Raw genomic sequence first — 24,875 nt, forward strand, 5'->3', positions numbered from 1 at the left:
TGAATAAAGAAAGACAGCGATGTTTGGTAGGGGCTTGGGCCAGGGTTGTTTGTGGCCAGTCTTGCTTTACATGGAGAAAATGCAAGCAAAGCTGCTGCTCAGACAGGAGTCTGTCTCCATGTTACATTGTGGGAAGAAGTCAAGAGAAAGGAAAAAGAAACAAACAAAAACCCCAAACCCCCCAAAAAGGAGCTGCAGTTTTGACTGAGTTGCCCCTTGTGTGGCAATACTAAGGGGGAAAGGAAAAAAAAAAAAAAAAAAGGAACATCTCGCATGCAAAGGTGGAAACAGTAAATGTGGAGGTTTTCCCCTTGTGTTTGGGAGATTTGGCAGTGCCACAGTGACGCGGAGGGTGGGAGCTGGGAGCGAAGACGGGGGAGGGGGATACTACTTTTCTTATTTTTCATTCTTTGCCCTGTTCTTTGTTCATTTTCTTCATTTTCATTCTTCGGTTCTGAAACCAGATTTTGACTTGTCTCTCACTCAGGTTGAGGAGTCTGGCCACTTCGTGTCTACGGTCCCTCGTCAGGTACATATTGAATAAAAACTCCTTCTCTAGTTCCAGGGTCTGGTATTTGGTGTAAGGGCATCGTTTTTTCCTGGAGGAATGGACGTGAAGCCAGCTGGCGTCTGGATTGGCTGAAAGAAAAGCAGCAAGATCAATACGGTGCAACTTGAGTGTTTTTCAGAAGGTTTGAATCATGCCATCAAATTCTGATATTATGCACGCCCGGTTAAAAACGTCGCCTGCCATAGGAGTGAGGAGTGGGTGTCGCAGGAAAATCCTACGGGATCGTCAGGGAGAGGCCAGGCTGCGCAGATGAGGAGGGGGACGGTCCCCAAATGCCGCCACACATGCACCGCGTCCCTCCCAAGTTGGGGGTGGGGTTGGGACTGGGACCCACAGACCCATGAGTCTGTGTTGTCTGCACGCACAGGCTTGTGTCTGTGCACACTCGTGGCTATGTGCACACACATATCTGCGCGCACGCATGCTTCTACACATGTGTGTCTGCGCACACGTGTGTTTCTGTGCGCACATGTATGTTGGGGTGCACACGTGCTCCTGGCAGGGTTCCATCCCCCCACTCTTCCCCAGGTCCAGATGGAAATCTATGTGGATGTTTACCTGGCACTTAGAGATTTGCATAACACCCATCTGCACACTGTCCACGCTATATACAAAGAAACCAAGGCAAAAAAAGAGAAGATATTTATACCTATTTTTTTTTCAGACATGTTTTCCCACGTGTCTACAGATTTATTCCTATAGACACATGGGGCAGGAAAAGAGCAGAGAGAGGAGGTCTGGCGAAAGCTTTCATAAATCCTGCCTATTTTTTTGCTGTGTGGCAAGAAACAGTCCCGATACAATAAACATCCTCTGAGGGCAGCGATGGACTCTGGTGTCGATCTGGACAGTGTTACCCAGAGACACAGATATTTGCAGGACTGCAAATGCTGCCAAAAAAAAAAAAAAAAAGAGAAATAACGGGCTGCCCGTCATCCTCGTGTGTAGGAGAAGTTACGTGGGAACCTTTTGTAAAAGACATTTCAGGAACTAGTCTACTCAAGCTTAGGGGATTGGGGTGGTGGTGAGGAAATAACATTTTGGGAGCAGAGACCATCCCCACAGACACAACAGTGCTGAACGTCTCACCCGAAAGTGAAGTGGTTTTCGAGTAAATGTTAGAGCATTTACTAATCACATGCAAATATTACCTGACCGTTGGGTAACTGAGAGGCGGGAAAGAGCAAAATGAAGGGTTATAGGCAGACCATGTATTTCTATTTTATTACCTTTGCCTCCTCTGAAATTATGACTGAAGCCATAAACCTTTACACCAATTAAATGGACCATTATCAATATATACATACACACACGCTCGCGCCATCAGAATGTTTTCTTTACGTAAAATGAAATGTGTTTAATATTTTTTAAAAAATAATCCGGTTAATCTTCTTCTGTAAGTACTGACTCTTACAAATTTGCACGGCTATTTCCTTAATGTAATTGACTTGATCTAATATGCAGAATTAAATATTAAAGAGGAAGAAAGCTGTTAATAATTGATACTGTTAATCCTGCTACCCATTCTTTAATAGCAATGGAGGACTCTGCTTCATAACAGATTTCTATTCTGTTTGGGGTTATTTTTTGGTCATATTTTGGATCATTAAAATAAAAAACATTTTAAACGCCACCGTGCTTTATCTATTCACTACACACAAATCCCTAAACGGGGAAGTGAATGGGAAGAAGTTCTGGCACCTCTTTTCTTTAAAATCAAGCGAATAAATTAACAGATCCATGTGCCATACACAGGACAGAAGTTCATTATTAAGAAATAGTTTCAAAAATTGAAAGAGTCAGGGAAATTGGTCGGAGTACTTTCTGCAATACAACTCCGTCTTAGAGTCCTGTCAGGCTCTCAACATCAGTCCAAATTAAGCTATTATTTAAAACAAAATGTGCTTCGTAAAACAAAATGTGCGTCGTACCATGCCATAGAAACCACACAGAGCGAGTCCCTGCACTTATAACTTAATAACGTTTTCTTGGACAAGATTTTTATATATTCAGTTTCAGGGACATTGAGCACAGAACATGGATATTTAATTCTCTCAAATCATTCACCTCACAGTTGCAGTTTGTTCTGGATATCTGCCCAGTACAATAGACTGGGACTTTCTTTTTGTGTGTGAGTATGTGTGTGCCTGTCTGTCTGTGTGTGTGTGCCTGTGCCTGTCTGCAAGCTAAAGGAGGGGGGAAGTCACCATAACATCCTGCACAAGGAGAGGAGGAAATCATGAGGGGAGAGAATATACTGTATTTTTCACTGTATAGAGGCAATGGCAATCTCTGTTGCTCTTCCATATTGGGGAGTTGGGAGGGAATACAAGTTAATTCAACGGGAAAAAAGAATTATTGTGTCGTTGCGTTCTGCACAGACTCTGAGGAATTATATCCTCGGCGGAGACCAATGCGCAAAACGGATTTCACTGCAAAATATTTACCGTAAGGGAGTGAAGTCAAGTTTTTCTCTTTGCCTCTTGCTCTAGCTTGGGTTCCGGTTTACCTTTCAGATGGAAACCAGGTACCAATCAGCTCGGTAAGAGGTGAAGATACGGATTCTTTGTTACTCAAAAGCCATTATTATTATTACTATTATTAATTATTATTAAGTATTATTCTTCACATTATTAATAATTGTATTATTAATAACATAAATATTTTCGAGGTTAGTGTTTGGGATTTTCTCTGTATTTTAGGGAGACAAAAAGACAAGTCAGCTCGCGAAAAAGCACATGCTGAAGTTTAACTGTTTCCTCAATCTGACTACATTACAAATAAAAGTTAATTAAGTTGGAAGCACACTCCCCTCTCCTTTTTTTTTTTTACTAGGAACGAGCGTGACTTTGAAATATTCATACCTCGAACGGTTACATTTAATAAATAATTTAAACTCCACCAAATACAGAAAGAAACAAGAGGAATATAAGCAGGTCACCACCAGCACGGACAGCGCCGGACTGCGGAGTGGACAGAGCCCAGTCCCTCGTCCACCGGGAAACACTGTCGCGGCAGGCACGGAGAAGCCCCTGGTGCTGTGGACTTCCCCCTACGTGAACTTTTCCTCTGCAATTTCTCCTCTTTCCCCCTTTCTTCTTCTTCTCCCCCGACCGGTGCCCTCCGCTCCCCTTCTCTGCCTTCCTCCCCGACAGCCGCTGGCCCCTCCCGTCTCTTCCCGTCCCCATTGCCCGCACCCGCGCAGATTTACTCCCGCTTACTAAAGTGATCTCTGCTACTGGAGTCAGCTCTCTGTAGGAAAGAGTGTGATTCACTTCAGCTTTTGTTCACTCGGGACACTGTTTAAGCTCAGAGACTAAGCTAATTTTTATTTTTATTTACCGGCAGAGATAATGCCACCCCTCCCCATCTCTCCCCTTAGGTTGGCATCAGCAAACAGAGACTTTTCTTTAAGCCCTGATTTTAAACTTTACACAGCATTGTCCCCTTTTATTGCACTTCCTCCAGCTTTTATACTGTTTACTTCCTCACTTTTATAACTTACTTTGATCTGTCCTGTCTTTGTCTTCGCTTCCTTCACAAACTTTATTGTCCTCGAAGCTGGGCCTTTGATTGGAAACGATCCCTTCCCTTGCAGCAGAAGTTTCTAAATTGTACTCCTGTGTCCCCTGTTTATGGACATCCCCGGGACGGCCCAGCAGCGGTTCTGCCTTAACAGATCCCTGCCCGGGGAGGTTCTCTGCTCTGGGCACTGGATCCAGCCAGCTCCGTAGATACCTGCTATCAGATGGTACGCTTTGATGTTGAATGTATGGATGGTAGACGGCAGGAAGGGTACCAGAAGAATGTGGATTCAAAGGAGTCCAGGAGGCGCTGAAAACTGGAGGTTTTGGCTGGAAACTACAGGAGGGGAATTCTAGATGCTCATTGTGCCCAGCTTGTCTGGAACTTGTATATTGCCCAGATGAAAATTTAGCTGAAGGCGAGTCTTCACTTTCATGACTTATAATGGAGTCGACATAATAATTGCTAAGAGTCCCAGAAATGGACATTCTCAGACATCATACAAAGCACGGTTCAATGAAGGGAAAAAAAATATATAGGACAGAATTAGATTTGTACTCTACCCCCTTCTCCAACTTCCCAGTCAACAAAGTACAGTTGGGCTGCTGTGTTGTGAGCTCCCAGCAAAATGATTGGTCAAACTTTTTTCATGTGCCTGATAAAGCGTCAGCCTCAGCATAAATCAATCGCAGCCGAGAGGGCTGCGCTGCGCTGTCATCCGCCCTTGCATTCCATATCAAGGATGGATTGGTTTATGTTTATGCAATGTTGCAAAACGTCAGGAGTTTCGAAAAGCCACCAAACGGGCAAAGCTAGGGCTGATATCCCTTCCTAGGTTTGCTCCCGAAATATTGGGGGGGGGGGGGGGGGGGGGGAGGCGTGTCCGGAGGTGTTTGGAGGGTGGATTTATTTTATGTTTGTTTTTTTTTTTAAGATGCTGATGTGCTCGCTCTGCCTTTAATAACCACCATGGGGGAAGAGATAAAAGAGCTATTCTTTGCCACTCGGGTTCCAGAGTACAAGAGTTAAAATACAGGGAATAAGTACAAAAAATTCACATCCCCCCACCCCCGCAGTGATTTCATACACATACAGATTTGTGCTCGCGGTACAGGCAGATAGACATACACTCAACATAGATCTGTGCTTTTGTAAAGCAAGAGATGGATCTAGATAGCAAGAGTAGTGGGGAGACTGGTGTAAATAACTAACCAGATGGGATGGAGAAAAGAATTATTAACATGGTAAAATAATGTGGGTAAATACACAATTTAAAATGTCGCTGGCAAGGAAGTGCCATTGCAACTTTGACCAGTGAGCTGTCGAGTGTCAATCCCTGTATGCATCCAAAGCCTGCCTGCGATTATCTGCTTTTATATATATTTATATAAACACCTTAAAAACGTCCATATACATGAACATATGTTCCCATATTTTGCGGCATAATGTCAGGGCTGCTTTGCTTGGACTAAAATAGTTTCCCACATTGCTGAAATTAGAAGCCTTCATTTAACTTTACAAGGGTAGTAAAATACAGTGCGCCACTGATCCGGCTTTGTTACAGAACGCCTTAAACTTGTGATGGTTAAATAGTTTAATAACACTTACGTTAGCTTTCTTTGATTTTTATAGCCTGTGGAAAAGAAAGGGGGCAAAAAAGATTTCCTTCGCGTTTGCAGTAACCCCCTCCCGCTTGCACCTCACCTGTATGTGCCCACGATGTGTGTGCGTGTCAAACAATACCCACTACCACCCCTGCTTGCATTTTCCGTGTGTTTTCGAAAACCTGGCGGTTTAGGATTTTTTTTTCCTTCCACCGAAGCGACAGGTTGACACGGGATTAGGGCTCGGAGCGGCTCCCAGCCTGAATGATGTGGGGTAACAGGGTCAGTTTTACCAAGTTATGATGATAAATCCCTTTATTGCACGATGGTCCGATGTCGTCGTAAATGTTGGTTAAGGAAAAGGTGCTCTGCATGATTACGGCAAAAGTGTTTCTCTGGACTTCAGCTGTAACAGTCTGGATCAATTTACCTCCTTTATTCTATTAACCCTCCGCCCTTCTCCCTCTCACCCCAACACTGAAGGATATTTAAAATGAAGGGCAAAGAGATTTCTAGAAATGATACATCATCACGAATCCTTCTTGAAGTGTATGAACAGACTAATAATAATAACATTGAGAGGTGCTAATAGTCCCCTGAAATTAAGAAAACCATATATTTGACGTTTCTCTCTGCCTGTAGAAGAGAGTGCATGCATGTACATTTATATGTCTGTGCCTACACAAAATGGATGTGGGAAATTGCCATCGGAGGTGTTTAACTGATACTGGTGCGTAAAAGCCTACCCTCAAAGCCTTCGGTGTTCCCGTATTCCTATAAGCATTTTTCCATGAGAATCTGCCCTGCAGACTGGTGGAGGGACACGCTGTCCCAAGTCCAGGAGTAGAGCTCCTCTAAATGAGACTCAGCCCGTTTTAATTGGAAAAAAAAAAAAAAAATCGAGAGGGTCGGGGTGATAGGCAAAGAGAGATGGAGCTTAACGTCTGAGGTCAGATTTATTTGTAATTTTTTTCAAGACCCCCCCAACCAGCTCAAAATCCTCCCTGTGCTGGAAAAGCAGAATCAGTCTGCAGGCTCCAGGCAAGGTGAGGTATGAGGAATGGCTGGGGAGCCCTCTCCATATCTTGCCAAGCCAGCCGCGAGGAACTGTTACCAAGTACCCCTCACTGACCTACAGCCTCTCCTCTCCTTATGGGGAGGATGGGGGGGGGGGGGGGGGGAATGGGTGTCAGTCCAAAGTAACTCCACTTCCCTTTTTTTTTTACATTTAAACCGGTGAAAGGCAGAGAAATCACCTCAATGAGCAGCGTGGGGCAGGATCGCTGCTCTACTCAGTCCATCTCACACGAACAAGGGTTGTGTGAAGCGAGGAGGGAAATTCCTGCTTTTGCCAACTTTTCACATTTCTGTCTACTCCCCCCCAACTTCCTTAAGACTTAGGGAGGTTTTAAAATGAAAAGACCCTGTGTCATCAGGCATGAAATGCAAGTTGGCTGGTCACATTGTCAGATTTCCCAGCTTTATTGTCTTTCAGAAATTATTTTAATAATCAGACTATTTCACAAGAAATTCGGAGGTACTCGGTAAATATGAGAGCTCAGGAAAGGAAAGGATTGATTTAGGTGTGTTGTGGAGATTAAATTCGCTAGGCGCATGGAAATATGTTTATACAACTGATGGATAAACAGTCGTGTTGGTAGCAGGATGTTGAATAAGTATAGATGAAATTATTGAACGTTAATTGAAGCAAAACACCTGTTCTCTGTTTGCTAGATAGATTGGCCATGTCTTACCTGTAATAAATATATTCTTGGAAAAAATCCTGGTGCATCTCCTATAAATAATGATGAACTATGTCAGCATGTGAGTATATAATTTTCTGTAGTATATAAATTTAAACCAAGAAGACTCTTAGGAGTGTGGCTGTGAGGCAGAAGCCAAGGAGTTTCAGATCCCTAGTGAATGGAAATCTCACAAGAAGATCTGCAAAATCCATTTGCTTTTGCTTCTCTGGAAGTTTCCATTTGTTCGGTAGTTTATTTTTTTTTATACATATCCCCATAGCTCATCTTTGTAGCCTTTTCTGAGAGGGGCTTAAGGCAAACTACAGCTTCATCCCAGGTCTGCCCGCCCAGAGAAATCGCATTGTGCAGTGCTGCCTGCTTCGGGTAACACTATATAGGCGCTTATATTTTCCAGTCCCAAATAGAACCCTTCAGGAATTACATGAAAAGCTCTTATGTTAAAAAAAAAAAAAAAATCTTGAAGAAGGAAAAGTTAAGGAGAAAGCGACCTCGGAGCAGAGTTTAAAAGTCTGAAAGGATGAATCTTGGGGAGAGAGGAGGCAGGATGTGCGATCTTTGCTCAGTTTGCAAACTGAATTAAGTTTAGATATGTGATTGTTGTGAGCACTGGTAAAGGGAAGAGGAACTGGAAATTGGTTTTTGTGGGTTTTTTTTTTTTTAAGTGCTAGATGGAATCTTTTTTCCTGCTTTCAGAACCAGCGCCAAGTGTACTTAGCCGTGAGGAAAAATTTGGAGTATTGTCAGCTTGCAATAGAAAGCCAGAGGCTTCCGAACTCAGACACTGTTTATAAATGATCATTATTGTTTAGAGGAGAGGAGGAATAAGTTCTAAATTCTGCTTTGAAATGCACAACTGCCAAAGTCCATCCTTAGAAACAACTCTTTAGGTTGACATTTCTAAGCTGAAAACAAGTAAATATAAAGTATTTTCAAAATGTTCAGATTTTAAATCTGTGCAATTGTCACCTTTTACTGATTTATAAGTTTTAGCATAAGAAAGAAAAATATAAGGATGAGCCATTTCTTACTGTCAACACGCTTAACCACATTTTAGAGATGGTTGTTATCATTTATTAGCCCTGGCACCTTCTTCCAGATGATTTTACCACTTTATCAGCGATATGGAGAAGGAGGGGGGACTGGAAGTGCCTGTGTTATTGAGGCGTATTTACTTCGGTTTACGTTTGGAAGTCATAAGGTAAGACAGGATAAAAGCTGAGCGTTTATTTTAAGCAATAGAAAACATTCCGAAATTATGCTAACAATAACAGTAGCAGTGATAACCACAACAACAACAAGCGAATAACCTTTTTCTTATTTTTTGAGAGTCAGGAAACAAAATCTCAGCATAAAGCAAACATAGTTAATGAATTATACATTTGGACAGATCTAAGAGGTTATGAAAGAAACTTCAGTCACAGACCCCTCCAAAAGCACGAAAGCAAAAAAAAAAAAAAAAAAAAAATCCCTCCTGAAGAGTAAAACTTTTTTTTAAAAGTGAAATAAATTTCTATAGGCTAAAAGCCGAAGCATCAACCTTTGCCATTTCCTATGCTAGCTCTCAGTAAGTGGTGAGGAGGGAGGGGAATTCCATGTCTGAAGAGAAGCAAAACCAAGTGACACATGTGGGCAATTTTCCAAGGATCAAAAGTATATTCTAGCTAAAACCCCCAATTACAAATGAGGTTTGTAATCTCAGCAGTTAATAAAGCATTTCGATGCCCCATAAAGTAAAAGCGTTTGTGCAGTTGGAAAGGGAAACTGGAATGAGAGAAAATTAAAATAAAGTTTACTTGTTGTTGGGAACTCACATTCTGGCTACTAGATTAATTACACACACATCCCTCCTCCCTCCTTGAAATAATATTCAACTCCCATGCAATAACTGGACATCTGTCTCGATCGGCTGTCCTAGATTTTACACCCCGAGAGCTACTGCGGATTACCCTGGCTCGGCTTTGGGGTCACCGTGATATAACTGATAACTGATCAAATAACTGATCCTAACACCCCCCACTCCAAAAATAAAACAAAAAAAAAACCACAAAAAAAAAAAGGAAGAAAAAAATCGCATTAGTCTGGGAGGAAGGGAAGTAACAGCCCGTGATGGTGAGAAATCGGTCGCTCCCACTCAAGGCAGGGGAAGAGGGTTGGAAAATGCGAGCGTAGGTACAAGAATTAAGTTGCAACATAATTGTTTCCATAAAACCCATAGCATGAGCCCCAGTAAAAGAAAAGCGGGAGTTTCTTTTGGATGAGACCTTTTCACAGCACTTGGGCCCGTAGTTAAATCTCCCCCCGGATCGGGATGGTATCAGACAGGCTGTCCATTGGCAGTAGAGCGACTAGGGGAAATGTGTTGCATTAACCGCAGTTGCTCGCTGCCTGTAAGCACAGAAACGTTCAGCGTGTCGCAAACCAGGCAATTACTACGCGGAGGATAATTAAGGTTGCGTTTATCCTTCTAATTGGGAAAAGAAGAGAAACAAACCGCAGCCGTGCCCGTGGGACAGGCGGGACCCCCTTCCCACCGCACCCTCCGCTCCCCGCTCCTTCTTTCCCAAAGTCCTTGGGAAATGGGTCCTAATTCCGTTTTCAGGCAGCAGCACCGACCCCCCGGGCCTGATTCTGATCTTTCCCAGCTCTATGTCCCCCATTCTCCTCCCTGGCCCTTATTTCCTGTATTTACGTGGGTAGGAGGGAGATGAAAATCAGAAGCCCAGACATTTACAAGGCAGGTTAGAGGTTGCCTATGGGGACATTATTACCGAATAGTTTATCATTAACTTTCCCGGATTGTCCTTTTCCGTTTAAGGGCTTTGAGTTAGGGCACAAGCAGCACGTTGTTTCTCAGGAGGGAGTCGCAGGCTTGTGACTTAGGTAGAAAATTCCGAGTTATTTTACGCTATTTGACTTTCCCTCTCCCCCCCCCCTTTAGCAGCTGTTTGGTTTATAGGCGAGATAGGCACGATGCCTACAAGAATCACCACTTTCGAGAATAAAGCACGACCCAGTTAAAAACCCATACAAGTATTTTGTTTATTTTTTTTGGTTTTCTTTTAACACTGTGAGTGGAGAGGAAAAAAAAACCCACCTCAACCCAACTGAAATCCCACTAATCCCCTCGGCAACAAAAAGGAGCAGCAGATGGTGATTTAGAACCTGGATATGGTATCAAAGCTTAATTCTTCAAACCTTGAAGGGAGATCCAGTCCCAGACTTCTTTAGTCGTGGCCTGGATCATGTGAAATTTGTTTTTATGGGTATTTGAAACACCAATGCAGGGAAAATCACTTCCATGAGCGGATTGCTCATGCACACACATAGCTCGACGGACTTTCAGATTGCAGAAAGTGGGATGGGTGGACTTCATCCAAGCACATACTCAAACACTCAGAGGCCTCCTCGCTCCTCCTTTCTCATATGGATTAAAAAAAAATTATTTTATTTAAAACTCTTCATATTCCCACGTGCCTCACGTTGAGATATGGAAGAAGGATGTGGTGTAACGTGGGCATTCCTAACACCACTTAAACTCTTTTATTTTGTGAACTTTGCAGCCATGGTCCTCACCCAGGTTCATTTGCAGGTGATATATTTGATGAATTTACAGACCAACGCCCAGCAATGAGCATCAGCCGCGCATCTTTGCGCGGTTATGTGCGTACAAACCACATTTATCAGTCTCTAAAGACGTGGGCATATTTCCTACGACATGCAGGAGCTCTTCGGTAACTAAATACTCCATATCCAGCCCCTATGGCTAAACCCGGTACGAAAACCCACAGAGGCTTGCTCACCATCCCAGTCCCTATAGACATTGCCACCAAAACCACTACTGGGAACCGCTGCGGAGATGTACAGCGGGACTTTTAATAAACTTATTAATGGGGACAATTAAACTCATGAGCTGGACCCAGTCTTTTTGTGATCCCCAAACTCCCATGTTAGCCTTCACATGGAGCTGTAGATCACAGCTACCAAAATAAGACACACTGATATTCCTTTATAGCTGTGTCTATATTTATAGGGGTAGATTCTGATGTGAGACACAAACTATCTTGCATACAGAGAGAGGTTTGCACACGCGTGGATGTCAGCGCCTGGGGAGGGAGAGTTTAGCCTCTGAGAGGGGCCGCAGCCTAATTAGATCTTTAATAAGCTCTTGATGATTCGGGGCGTGACTGCGTCATCTCGCAAAAGGTCCCTGAAAACGGGGATTTAAACCAAAGAAACCATCACCCCTTCTCTCAGTGGTGGCCGGTGCAGAGGCACGGCGGCTCCGCGGCCTGAGCTGGGCCTTGGGCGGGGGGAAGGACACACACGGACTCGATGGCTCCGCGTCCGGTACCGGTGCGGTCCAGGGGATGGAGGGAGGGGGAATACAGAGATGCCAGCCTTTCCCCATCCCTCCCGGGGCAACTGCCCTCCACAAACAAGATCGAGGAGAATAACTGGAGTAAATCAGGTAGTTTGATGTTCTTGTGTTTAAAATTAAAAGCCCAACAACATGAAACTACCTAATTCACAGAGCAGTTCTAGTTCAGCCTTGGGTCAAAGGCTAAAATTCCCTAGAAAGGCGCCTGGGCGGCCATTTTGTTTGACATCATCTGCAATCTGAACTTTTATAATAGAAAACAGTTGATAGGAAATAAAAGCAACAAAAGGATCTTTTCAGAGACGAAATAAAACACCTCCGATTGCACGAAATAACTATTCAAATGATTTCCTATGTACAGTGTCTAGAGCGGATCCCTCCCGCGGGACTTCACAAATAGTTTACAAATAGACCAGAGGAAAGAGTAAAATGCTACTGACCTTGAGAAACAAGCAATTATCGCAGCTATAAAAAAGGGAAAAAAAGTCCTGAAGTTCTTCCCCCATCTCCTCTGAAAAGCTAATTTAAAGCATCATTTCTGATATGAAGCCGATTTATCACGACTTCCTATTAAAACACTATTAATCGATTTTTCTTTTTTCCCCCCGAAACCTGCCAGCGTTTGGATAACTTTCTGCACAGAATAGAGTTAAATCAGTGAGCTCCGGAAAAAAAATAGCCACCAAAACCAAAACAATAATTAATTCATGTTCTCCTCCCCTGAAAGTAAGTATAATATGACCCATTTAAAGAAAAAAAAAAAGTCGAGAACATGTAAATCGATTAAAGCAAAAGAAAAAAAGAGTCACTGAGAGTATTTTATAGGTGGAAATAGCAGCACAGAGAAACTTATTGTGTCCTTTCCTCCCTTCAACGTGCTCCCTGCGATGGAAAAGCATGTTATAAAATAATGACTGGGTGGTGCTAAAAGGGAGAATTAAAGCCGAGGAGAGGGATCGGCAGGGAGCCATGCCCAGGGGCTTTGCTGAGCTGCGGGCAACTCAGGAGGAGGTTTGGCAAAAAAACCAAACCAAAGCTTCCAAATTTCCATTTGAGTGGAAAAAAAAAAAAAAGAGCATACATCCCCAACCCATTGAGTGAAGTCACAGAACACGTTTATAGGGATATATATACACACGTATATCATATGTAAGATAAAGTCAATGCCTTACCTTGTAAGATGGGAGTTTGTTCTCAAGTGGATTAAATAACTAAACGGGATGAGCAAAATAAATAATAAAGACTGTAAAGACAATAGACAGAGATAGCCCCATCTCAAAAGGGCAAGTTTAGGGGAGTTTGAAGTTCGTTGAAGAAAAATTCTCCCAGTTCAAGAGATGCACAGAGGAGCCAGAAACTTGACTGTAACTTAGCTTCGTTTCGTTTGAAAAGCCCTTAAAAGCCTGGATGGGACGGTATATAAATCTATTGTACCGGAAATACAATAAAACTTAGCCATGTTGTTGAACTTCAAACAGTTTACACCAGGTCGGGTGGGGAGACGGGGCGGAATCCGCAAACAAATAAACAAATCCACAAAGAATAGCCACCCCCCGAAAAACCAAACAGCCATTCGGAGGAGGGGGAAGATTTTTTTTTTAATATTGTCAGCCTGAGGGTTGTTTGTGTTTTTCTTTTGTGCGAGGTTAGAGCTATCTAAATGCACAGAGGAAGAAAAATATCGTCCAGTTCAGCACCTTTGGTACAGGTTGCAATGTGAAATGTATACAGATTTCAAGATAAATCAATTAAATCAATTCTGCCAAAGGAAAGAACTTAAAGTTTACTATAAAACTTCGGTTACGTTTACCCACAAAAGGCTTATAGTACGACATGACTCTAGCTCAAACATGTGACGTATTTGCAGACATACGTGCAATCTGCTATACTTATATGTACCACATCGATATTAATTTTAAAATTTGTCAAATATTTTTATTTTTAAAAATTTTCCCCCTCTACAGACCCGCTGATTAACTTATGCAAATGTAACTCGTAAAACAAAAGTCGTGCTCACAGTTGAACTCATGGTATGAAAGGCTCTTTCAGACAAAACAGGTGTGTGTGTGGGGGGATATATTTTAACAGAGTTTTCACCGCTGCAACTTGGGAATGAAGCACCTCCTCCTCCCCAAAATTGCAGATTGAAAACATAAAGAAAGAAAAGCATTCAAGATGTGCAACACAAAACTGCGTGTGCCATTTATTTTCACATTGAAGTTTAAAATAAATAACAGTAAGGGAAAAGAAAAAGGACAAAAAGAATCCCAAATCTAAGTAGGTGATGTATTAGGTTTAATTCTTGGACTGAAGTAAAATTTTAAAGTAATGGGATTCCCCCCCCCCCTTCTGACTGTTGCTAAAGTTTTAAAAGTAATTTTAAATTCAGACGTCAAAGATAAGTTAGAGCTTTTAGAAAGTAAATGGGTCTTTTATCTGTAAGAGAGCTTGTAGTTGTCAGGGGAATAAATGCTAAAATAATTAGTAGTCTGGGATGAGAGGGATTTCAAGTGTTTGTGTGAGCAAATATCAGTAAATGTATATATGTGTACATATCCATTACACACGACACACTCGCATAATAGAAAAATCTATTACAGATCATCCAAGGGAAATGGGACTGAAGCTCAAGATCTCACTATGGGTTTCTTTGTGACTTAGATCTTCACAAAGCGGTATTTTTAATAAATATGGTTATAGCAGCCGGGTTTCACAGCTCGCATTCATCGGTGTTAGCCTTTGGAAGTATTTGATGTCTGCTCCTTAGGAGTCATGCAGATATTCCCAAGCAGAATCCATTACAATCTGGAGGTGTTTGTCGTATTTAAATGAAAAAAGATTAAAAAGTTGATCTTAAACCCTCCTCATCCCTCCCCACCTTCCCACGCGGCTGTGTGGATGTGAGTGGGAAACAACTCGGTGTGGACTCTTCCTCCAAACTATCCATCAAGCCAAAGGACATAACAGCAACGCACACAAAACTGCACTGGGGGATTTCTTAACCACACATTGCAAAATGATATATATATATTTTTTGTATGTGAATGCTCGAATCATTATGGCTCCCCGAGCCTGGCCCTGCACCGGGAGGCGGCGGGGCCGGTGGCCTCGGGGCGGCGCTCGCAGGCCGGACTGGCCCGGGACCAGCCTGACCTCGGCCCGGCTGCGCGCCGCCGAGCCGCCAACTTTTGTTTCTCTGCCGAGAAAACAAATATTTTCAATGATTTGTTTGTTTGTTTTCTTTCCTTTTCTCCCCTCCTTTTTACTCTTTTCTTTCTCTCTCCCCTTCTTTCTTTTTTCTTTTTTTTTTAAGTGAAAGGACGGATAAACAGAGACAAAATAATAAAAATTAAATTAATCTTTCTGCCTTAAGGAAAGTCACATCACAATGCAAAAAAAAAAAATCACCTACCCCAAAATACATTTATCTGAAGCCCCATAGGATTCTTATGACATACACAAAGAGTTTTACTACGTCAGTAATTCCGGGGAGGGAGGGAGTGGGATGCGAGGCACGCGGAGTGCTACGGTACCGAGCTGCGAGAACCGGAAGGGTCCCGACATGGATGGGCAGGTACAGAGGAGGGCAGCGATCCTCGCCCCACAGCAGCCCCGGGATCTCGAGGGGCAGGAGGAGTCCTGAGAGAGGGTGTCCTGCGCCGGCGTAAGGAGTAAGACAGCACCATAGGCTGCCTAAATCACGGCCGGACGCTGCCAGCAGCTCCCAGGGGAGAAGCAAAACCCCGGGACCAGTACCACCTCGGCTACTCGCTGCTGCGGAAACAAGCAAACAACTTTTCCTCTGGGGCAAGGGAGGCACCAGTGGGGTGATTTCGGAGCCTCTCGGCCCGGCCTGCTGCCCTCCCCGTCGAGGCTGGGAGGGAGGACTTTTCCATATTCGGGTTTCCCGCCCCCCCTTCCCTGAAATCACAGGTCGCGGCCGCCCACACGGCCTCCTGCCTTGAGAGGGAGCCGGAGCCCCTGATTTTATAAACGAAACCCGCAATTAGACGGAGACGTTAGCCCTGGGCAAGTCCCAGGAATGACCCATGCCTGTCCCCTCCGCACTCACTTCCCAAGGAATTAAGGGAAAGCAAACTCTGCAAAATCCCAATCTTGAAAGTAGAATCTGGGCAAAACCAAACCAAACCAAAAAGCTGTTCCCTTCGCTGCTGCAATGAATTGTAAAACTCCAACTTTCTACCTTAATTACTTGGAAATCTCCTGCACACTCGCTTCGTAATAAGACCCTATTTATTTGTAGGCCGAACTGGGAACCGAGAAGGAGTAAGCATGGCAGCATTTCCCTCCAGCAGTCGAATTAATTTGGGGTGTCCGAAGATGCCGACGGTGCCTTTGCGGGCTCAGGGCTGAGTTCAATCCCAGCCCGACCCGGCCGCGGGGTTCGGGATCCACCAAAACCAGAGGTCGAAGGAAAGTTGTTTCGCTCGGAAAAAAAAATTATTTAGTCCCCAGACAAGCAACAAAGTTTCCGAATTAGTCAAATAAGGTTTCGTTTAATTAGCAATAGAGGCTTCTGGCAGAGGGGTTGGGAGCTAAGGTTTAAAAAGTAGTTATTACAGATAGAAAAGAGACAGAAACGTTACTTTGAATGCCATTAAATAAAATAAATTGACAAATTATTTTCAACAAGTCGATTATCAGACGAGAAATCGATCGGTCAAACCTGGATTAAACCTCTCGCTTTGTCAAGATCCTTATAGGTCCAACAAATCACGTGTCAGTAAAAGATTTCTAAAATCTTCGTTTTAACAATTCTCAGAAGAGTTTCTATTTCATTTTAGGAATTCTTTCAGTTCTTTCGGAGTATTTTGAATTACGCTATTTTCAAGAGTTCTCCCTTGGAAAAAAAGGACAAATAGTAATATTGATAAAAATTCTCTGGAAATGAGCAACAGAAATAAATCCAACACGGGGCTGTCCCTTCAACAAAATACTCCGTTTGTTCTTATTCCACCCATTTGTTAGGAAATTCAATTAAACCCAGCTACCTTAAATTATTTCCATAACCCTTCTGTCCCGGAGACTTTAATGGATTTCTTCTCTGATTTTCAACATAGTTATTAGAAATCAAAAAAGCAGGGGCAGAGGGGGAACACGATGGCAGGAAATGAAATGTAAAGGTACCTCATTGCGGCACAACTGCTTTCCCTGCTCTGCCTCTCTGCCGCTGGATGCGAGTTTATGCAGCTGAAGAGAAACCCACGGTAACGTGGAAAGGCTAAATCCCCTCAGCCTTGGCAGTCCTGGCGAAATGACCTTTTCGTTTCACGTCTAGCAAGCAACCTTCTTCACCATGCCAGCGGTGGGCTCTGTGAGCCAGCAGAGACGGGGAAAGAAGGGAGAAAGGAAAACCGTGCAAATAGTGAAGCCGCGTAAGTAGAAAGCGTGAGTTGGTTTATTATTATTATTTTGGGAGACAGTGAAATGCGGAGGTTATCCCAGAAGGCTTTCCCAGGCTTGGAGCCAAGAGGATTTCTCTGTGATGAGCCTCGACATGACCGTCTCCAATCCCCGGCTCCATAGCGCAAGGCGGTTGTTTTAGGCAAATAGGTAAATAAATAAGTGATGCTAACGATGGAGACTCAGATCAATGATTAAAAAAGAAATAGTAAAAGCTCTCAGGAGAGAAACAGGCGGATGGAGAAGGGGGTAGGAGCAACACGACTTTGCCTCCAATCTCTGTTTTAAAAGAGAATTTGAGGGTTTTTAGAAGATGGAGCATGAAATTATAGTGAACAAATAAAGAGGGAAGACAAGTGAGTCCCTCCAGAGAGTCGGGCTCTTCAGAGAGTGCTGGCCCCTCCAGAGAGTCGGCGATCAGGTCTCTCTCTGCAGACGATGATGAGGATAAAGTATTCCCGGGAAGCTACACGTGGGAAATTATCAAAGACCAACTCATTATGGAAAACGTCTCCAGCACTCACCTGTTCATGCCTCTCCTCTCTCCTTCCCTTCCGCCTTAAAAATACCAGGGAAACGAGTAAATAGCGGCAGCCTCTCTCCTGGTAAAAGCATCCTTCCACCACTTGTTACAGCAAACCTTCCCCAGCGCCGGCTGATTTGGATTTTTTAAGTTTTGGTTTTTGTGATCCTAGGGACTCCTTCTGGTTGAACGTTAGTCTAATTTGAGAGCGAGGGTGCTGTAAATTAATTTTAAACCAAAGAGCCATTGTAATAGCAAAGGAAAAAACAACAAAAAAAATCAACCTTCCTTCATCCTGTCTAGACCAAATCACTGTTTTGACGGCAAACTGCAGGCTTTCCCTGCTCTTCCCTAGTTCCTCCTTGTTTGCCACCTTCTGCTATAAAGCAAGGGAGAGGAGTTTAATTTTTATTGATTTGTTTTACCCACTTTCAACTTCTCCTGCTGTTTTAGCATCAGTACACCTGTCTAAAGATGGAGCTTCCTGTCAAAAAAAAAGAAGAAAGAAAGAAAGAAAGAAAGAAGGAAAGAAGGAAGGAAAGAAAGAAAGAAAGAAAGAAAGAAAGAAAGAAAGAAAGAAAGAAACCTTCTATTTTACTGCCCCCGGTCCATAAGCCGCAGCACAACGGGCACCTCGCAGTCCCCCTTGGCACACCCTGCCCCAGACGGTACCAAGACCTCCCTTCCCAGGAAGAGGCTGCCACAGTCGAGGGGACTCGAGAGGCACACGAGAACTTCCGTCATGGACCCCCCAGAGCCGAGGTAGCAGGGAGGTAGCAAGGAGGTTCCAGTCTCACTTCCCTTGTCCTCACTCCTCGTCTGTGCCACGAGTGCCAAGAGGGCTCTTCTGGGGGTGACCCCAGACAGGGTGAAGGGTAGGTGAAGGACCTGCATCCCTGGCTGCTGGGCCATCATTTCCCTTCCCAAAGGAGGTGCGGGGCACGGGGGAGACAGGGACACGCGATCCCTCTTTCTCCAGCCCTAAGGTGGAGGACTGGACGGGAGGAGACACGATGGGTAGAAGAAGGAGTGGACTGGGGCTTCGCGAAGCAGATATTTTGGGGTAAGGGGGGGGGAGATCTTATCTATTAGAAAACGCGTCTGCAGACGAGCTCACCAATCCGGGCGGCCGAGGCTGCTGAGGCCGTCCTCTGATGTCAGTTTTAATGGGAAACTTCACTGCTTTTCAGAAGGCTGGGGGGGGGGGGGGGAATATATTTTTTAATATAAAGACCCGCAGCTACCACCAGCTTTCCCCTCATCCCTCCCAATTCACTCAAGCTCAAGCAGCTTACTCACACCTCTATTTCCAGCCTCCCCATTCTTGGAGTGGGGGTTATTTGGGGAAAGCCCTTTGCAGAGGTGAAGCGGGAGCCTGTGGCCGTGCCAAGGCATGAAGGTCCATTCCCAAAACTAAAAAATAGAGAGGAGAGTCTTGCGGAGAGCTGATGTCCATCTCCCCTCATTGAGCCCGATGTTTGCAAGCCGAGCTCAAAGCCTTTGCCTCCTTGCAGTGCACTTTCCTTGCAGGCTGCACAAGGCTGCGTGTTGAGAGGGCAAAAAAGATATATTAAATTTTAAATGGTATATGTTCGATAATAAATGCAGAAAGGATGCATTATTTTTAGGGAAGGGAAAGACTCCTGGCTCCTGGACTCCGAGAGTCGCAGAGGGATGAGCTGGGAGGTGACACGGAACACCCCAAAGGCTGGGGGACATCCTCCTTCCCGTCCCCCTCCCCCCCTCTTTTTATTCCTCGCTCTTCCCGGGACCAAACTGGAGATGGAGTCAGGTAGCTCCCGCAGAAAACTCGCTCCCCGCGGGCTGTGGCATATGCATGGATCTGGTCGGTCTGCACGAGGAGTCGAGGGGCAGCAGGCAGAACAGCTCCCCCACCCCAATGTACTCCCCGTGCTCTGTCTCAGCCAACTATTTTTTCCTACTGCCTCTCGTAAGAATTCAAGTTCTTGGTCCATGACAGGGCCAGGTGGGACCCTCCACCTGGGCTGGCAAAGCGAGGACTGAGGGGGCTCCCAAATTTAGGAGTTGCTTGAGGGCATGGCCAGCACAGAGGAAAGGTGGGTTTCCCAAGAGATCGATGCCCAGACCGCTTACTCTCTCCTCAGAAAGGATTTACACGCAGGATTAAATGCCCGTCCGCACAGGACAATTTAGCAATCAGCGTGAATGAATTCTGACTCTGTGTTTAAGAAAAGTGATGGTTTGTGGCGCAATCCTCTGCAGAGTTGTCATTGCAGAGAAGAAACCAAACCCCGACAGCACCGGCGGGAGGAGCATATGGCCGGAGGAGCCGTTTCCAAAACCGACAGGGACTGAAAGCGTGGAGAAAAAGGGAAATTTGTTTTTTACCTATTTATCCAATTTCTTCACTTGTAATACACTTTCCTTTCTGAAAATGAGCCTGCGGGGACAAGGTATTGTTGGAAATCTATTGAAGCAGTTGCATCTGGTTCTATGTTCGCGACACAGTCTCAAAAGTATAAAAATACATCGGCTTAAATAGCTAGTAATGGACAGTGCTAAGAAAAAACCAAAAAACTCCCCCCAAAACAACCAAACCACAAACAAAAACCACAAGGAGCAATAGTTATTTACAGATTTGAAAAATCATAATTATAACCTAAAACTTCATATAGGAAAAAGAATCCAAAGCAAATCCAACCAAACCTCTGCCATAGAACAACGGAAGGAGGAGGAGAGAGGGCACATTGCCGAGTGCTCTGAGCCTTTCCAGTCGCCTCCAGTCCGATGTTTCCCCCGGCCAGGACTGACCTGGGGCATTTCGTAGGACGCACTCCCCGCACTTCTGCAAGCCGCAGGCATGAGCTGAAATTGGAATGTTTTTCCCCATTACATCTCTTTTCTGCTTCCTATCACCTATTCCAACCAGTCCCCCCCTTACTCTCCCAACGGGCCACTGCACCGAGTCCTTAATTAATAAAAAAATCATCCCTTTCTCCTCCAGGTCTGATTCGGCACCGCAGCCCCTCGAAGGACCTTCAGCCTCGCCCCCTTCTCTTCCCCCCAGGGGCCAAAGTTCAGACTCATTTTGCACATTGATCCTGCGGTCCAAAGGGTCACAAAGAGAGCCGGGAGGCAAAACCAGCTCAAGGAGAACCGGCTATGACTGTCCTCCCCGATCGCTGGCCCTGCTGCAGTCATCACCGTCAGTCGTCGGTGAATTGTGGGAAGGATAAATGGAAGGAGAAACAATAAAGGAAAAGTCTAGGATTGAGATTTCAGGATGTCTCGGGTAAAAAGAGTGAAGATTTGCTTTTTTGGGTCTTTTTTTTACCAAAAGTCTGTTCGTGGAAAAGCGCAAAGGAAAAGGCAGCTGGATCCTGCGAACTGCGCTCTTCGCAGGGAAGAGGGCAGGGGATGCGATCAGCCCTTGGAAAGGGCCCTCGGTCCTCTCGAGAGATTTTCTTCTGGACAATGACATAGACTTCCCCAGGGGGGGAACTGGAGGGAATTCCGGCGTTATCATTGCCCGGGGGAAGTCTCCGAAGGGCCCGGACTAAATAGACGCCGTTAAGGCGGCTGAAGTGGGGCCTTTGCTGTCTTTTACTCCGAGACAAATCCTGACAATCGCTTCTCCACCTGATTTCAGCCGGAGGCTTCGTCTCCTCCCCACCTTGACGGGCTTTACTGAATTTACTTCGCTTTCACATTTTCGTATTGAAGCCCGCCGATTACGATCGTGCGGGGCCTCGGGGCGACAGGTGCTGGGGGTGGACACACGCAGTGAATTTTGCCACATGATGCATATAACATTAGAAACAACATTAAATCGCTGCCTCCCCAAGTTCGCTGCTGCCGGTGCCCAGTTGAGCATCCCGGTCCTGCTCCGGTCCGGCGGGGCACGGGATACCACCGGCGACAGCCCTTGTGTCCCCGCTTCATAAAGGAATCTTCCTTGTAAAAGTCACTTTACATTTCCTGAGCCTGAAAACTACCAGGTAACAACTTTTTATGACTCGACTCCCAGGACACGGTTTAATTTCGTTCCTGAACTCCCTTTTCTCTCTTGGCTGCATTTCCCAGCAAGAGACTCCTTCGGGTTTAGCATGAATTTAAACACTCAAACCTTGCAACGAGAGCTGATTTACGACCTGGTCTTAAACCACCGGATTTTCAGAGCGTCTGGAGTTGAACTCTGACTCTAGTCAGGTGGATTTTCGGCTTTTTAAAAGTCCCTGGGATGCCCGTGATGATGGGGAGAGACACTTTGCCAGCAGCAGTTCTGATATCTGCAGCAAGGTGCTGGGGCTGTTTTGTCCGGATGGTTTCCTGGCCCCAGGACATCCCAAGAGCCACTTTGCTCCCATTGCAGGCCCAGCAGAAAATTTCCAACACAAACCCAGTCTAAAGCAGACAGAGAAAATCCTCAGACATGTTGCTTTGCTGCTCTCTCCTTCTAATTACTTGTGCATTTAGAGTTCAAACCAGGAGCTTGGTGGGGAGAGAAGGAGGTGAAAAAAGGAGAAAGTGGCACTGGAAATCCAGGCAGGGAAAAAAGGACAAAAGAAAATCCATGGCTTAACTCTCCTTGAAAGCAGATGGATGTGAGCCCTCCAGTCCCTCTTGTCTCCACTCCCTCTTGTCCAGGGACACCTTTTCCTCTCAGGTTTATGGTTCTCCTCTGTGCAGTGTCAGTGTTTCATGCCCGTGATGACACAGACTCCCCCCTTTCCAGGATCTCAAATAGAGAAAAAAAATCCCCAAAAGATTACTTCTCCAGATGTGATTTTTCCCAGTGCTTGGGAGATGGTGTGGGTCTGCCCACTAGTCCACCAGTTATTCTTTAGATAAAGAAATAAAATAGAATGACAAGGCCCCAAAACCAAGGGGTGAGTCACAAAAATAAAATGAGACTATGTATCCCAGCAGCAGAGTTCAGTGTCTTTCCCCTCCAACAGAGCAAAAGCAAGTTGTGGCACCATCCTGAAACTATTTAGTTTGCATCCATGGGAGATGGGCACCTTTTAAGGTCTCTTTTCCCTACCCCATCCCTGGAGCCACTACCCCTCATATATTATTTTTACTAATGTAGTGGGCTTTTTTTTTCTCTTCTTGGAGGAGGAGGGATTTGTGTAGCCACATCCAAGGAATTTGGAGAGAGAGAGAGAGAGAGATCCTCCTGTTGACTAGAGAGATGTTGTCCTTGGGATTAGAGATGTCTGACCTTGAAGGTTGCAGGTCACGATCTTGAATAAGGAGGCTGGGATTGAAACTTGAGGTGTGTCTGCTGGAGATCACAGGGAAAAAGTATTCCAAACAAAGATGAATGCCTTGGTCAGGGTGAGAAAGGACAACTTCCCCTAGAATTATAGGCTCCTTTCAGATGGTTACATACCTGCAGACATCCCCAAAGTATGCATCACAGCTGAGGGAGGGGAGAAAGGAGGGGCAGGATGGCTGGAGCCAGAAGATTTATTACTATTTGCATTCAGAAGCATCTTTGTAGTAAGAGAAGAAAGGAAGAGATTCCTCCAAAGGCAGGGAAGTATCACAGATACATAGCAAGAGTCTGACACTGTTCAGCACAACTACTATGAAAGTCTTGCCTCTGTGAGATCCTGCAGAGCTCTGGGAATTCACTCACAGCCACGTGCCTCAGTTTCTCCCCAGAAATACCAATCAGAGAAACAAAGAGCACTTCAAGCCTTATTTCAGGTCAGCAAGAGCAGAATAGATTACAGAAACCTTATTTGTCTGCTAGGATTTCTGTCCATGTAAGGAAAGTAACATATTTAATGGTCTAGAACCATCTGGCTTGTGGCCATGGACTGCAGAGATGGAGTTTTGTGCATGTCTACTTCTGAGTATCTGTGCACAGGCTGTGTCCCTGCTCTGTCCAAAGGATGAGGTGACATGGTTGGTGTGAGCAAGATCACAGTTGATGTCCCCTGATGAAGGCCTGCACAATCCACCAAACCAGGCAGCACTGAAGACATCATGAATCGCTGGCAACAGATCTCTTTGGCTGTTCAACATGGCTTTAAAATCCATGTTCAAATATATGCAGGTGAATCCACTGTGCCAAGAAGAACAAAGCACACAGGTAAGTGTTTGAAGAGGATGTTCAACACAACCTCAGCCCACTTCTCTGAAGCCTCAACATTTGAACAGACAGCTCCAGACCCTTTTCCCGTGTCAATGTGGCCTAAATGACCTCAACGATGACAAGCCCTGACTCTATTTCAACATCTTTTGAAGATGCACGAGAGTCAGGGCAGAGCAGTCCCCTGCTCCCTGTGCGGCCCCGAGCGACGCTAGAGGGAGCCCCGGGCTTGAGTAATTAACGAGTGAGAATGAACCGAGCGGGAAGAACATTAGCGCTGGCAGAGAAAGGGAGAATTAATTCACCTGTGCTAGTACTGGCATTTCAACCAGCATTTATGTCGAGATATATATATACATAAAAACATCTATGTGCATAGCAACGATATGACACTAACCTGAACTGCCAAGAAAACTTTCAGTGAAGAACATGATTTTGTGTGTTTGTGATCTGATTTGAGGCAATTTGGGCTCTAATTGATTTAAATGGCTGTCAAACCCACTTTCCCCCCTCTGCCTAGGTATTTATTCTTCACACTGAAGCATTTGAAGGAAAGTAGAAGGCATAAATCTGTTGCCAGAATGAATTTTTTTTTTTTTAATGTTGGTATTGGTTTTTGAAATACCTCTGGAGGAAGGGGAAATGTAAGGAATAAACATTAAGGAGTTCAGTATTTCTCAGCCTGGCCCAGCTCTAAACTCATGCCCTGGGAGGTCAGAGGAGAGATGCTGTAGGGAGGTCCCAAGGCCTGATCCAGAGCCTGCTGAATGCAGTGGAACCACAGCCAAGAGGCCATGGGGAAGGTCACAGAGGCCAGAGACACCATTGGTTATGAGCTGAGCAGCTGCAGCAGGGTCTCCTCTTTCTAGGGTGTTTGTAGGGTGCTGCCTGGTATGCAGAAGGGTCTTCAGACCTTCAGTCCCCAGCCTCAGTTTCCCCTCAACTTTTCTTCCCTTTGCAGCCTTTCCTACATGATGCAGAGCTCTGCTGCAGGTCTAA

General features: G+C 44.9%; 1 protein-coding gene across 1 annotated transcript; it reads right to left on the reverse strand.

Moving 5' to 3' along the window:
- Nucleotides 1-403: 403 nt before the first annotated feature.
- On the reverse strand, nucleotides 404-4,584 carry LOC104560989 (homeobox protein Hox-B9). The gene is made up of 2 exons (XM_010206516.2): nucleotides 4,077-4,584; nucleotides 404-639 (listed from the first exon to the last, which is right to left on the reverse strand). Exons 1-2 carry the CDS (start codon nucleotides 4,582-4,584, stop codon nucleotides 404-406), a joined length of 744 nt encoding a protein of 247 aa, XP_010204818.2.
- Nucleotides 4,585-24,875: the final 20,291 nt, after the last annotated feature.

This window comes from Colius striatus, chromosome W, assembly GCF_028858725.1.
Source record: "Colius striatus isolate bColStr4 chromosome W, bColStr4.1.hap1, whole genome shotgun sequence".
Classification (NCBI taxonomy): domain Eukaryota; kingdom Metazoa; phylum Chordata; class Aves; order Coliiformes; family Coliidae; genus Colius; species Colius striatus.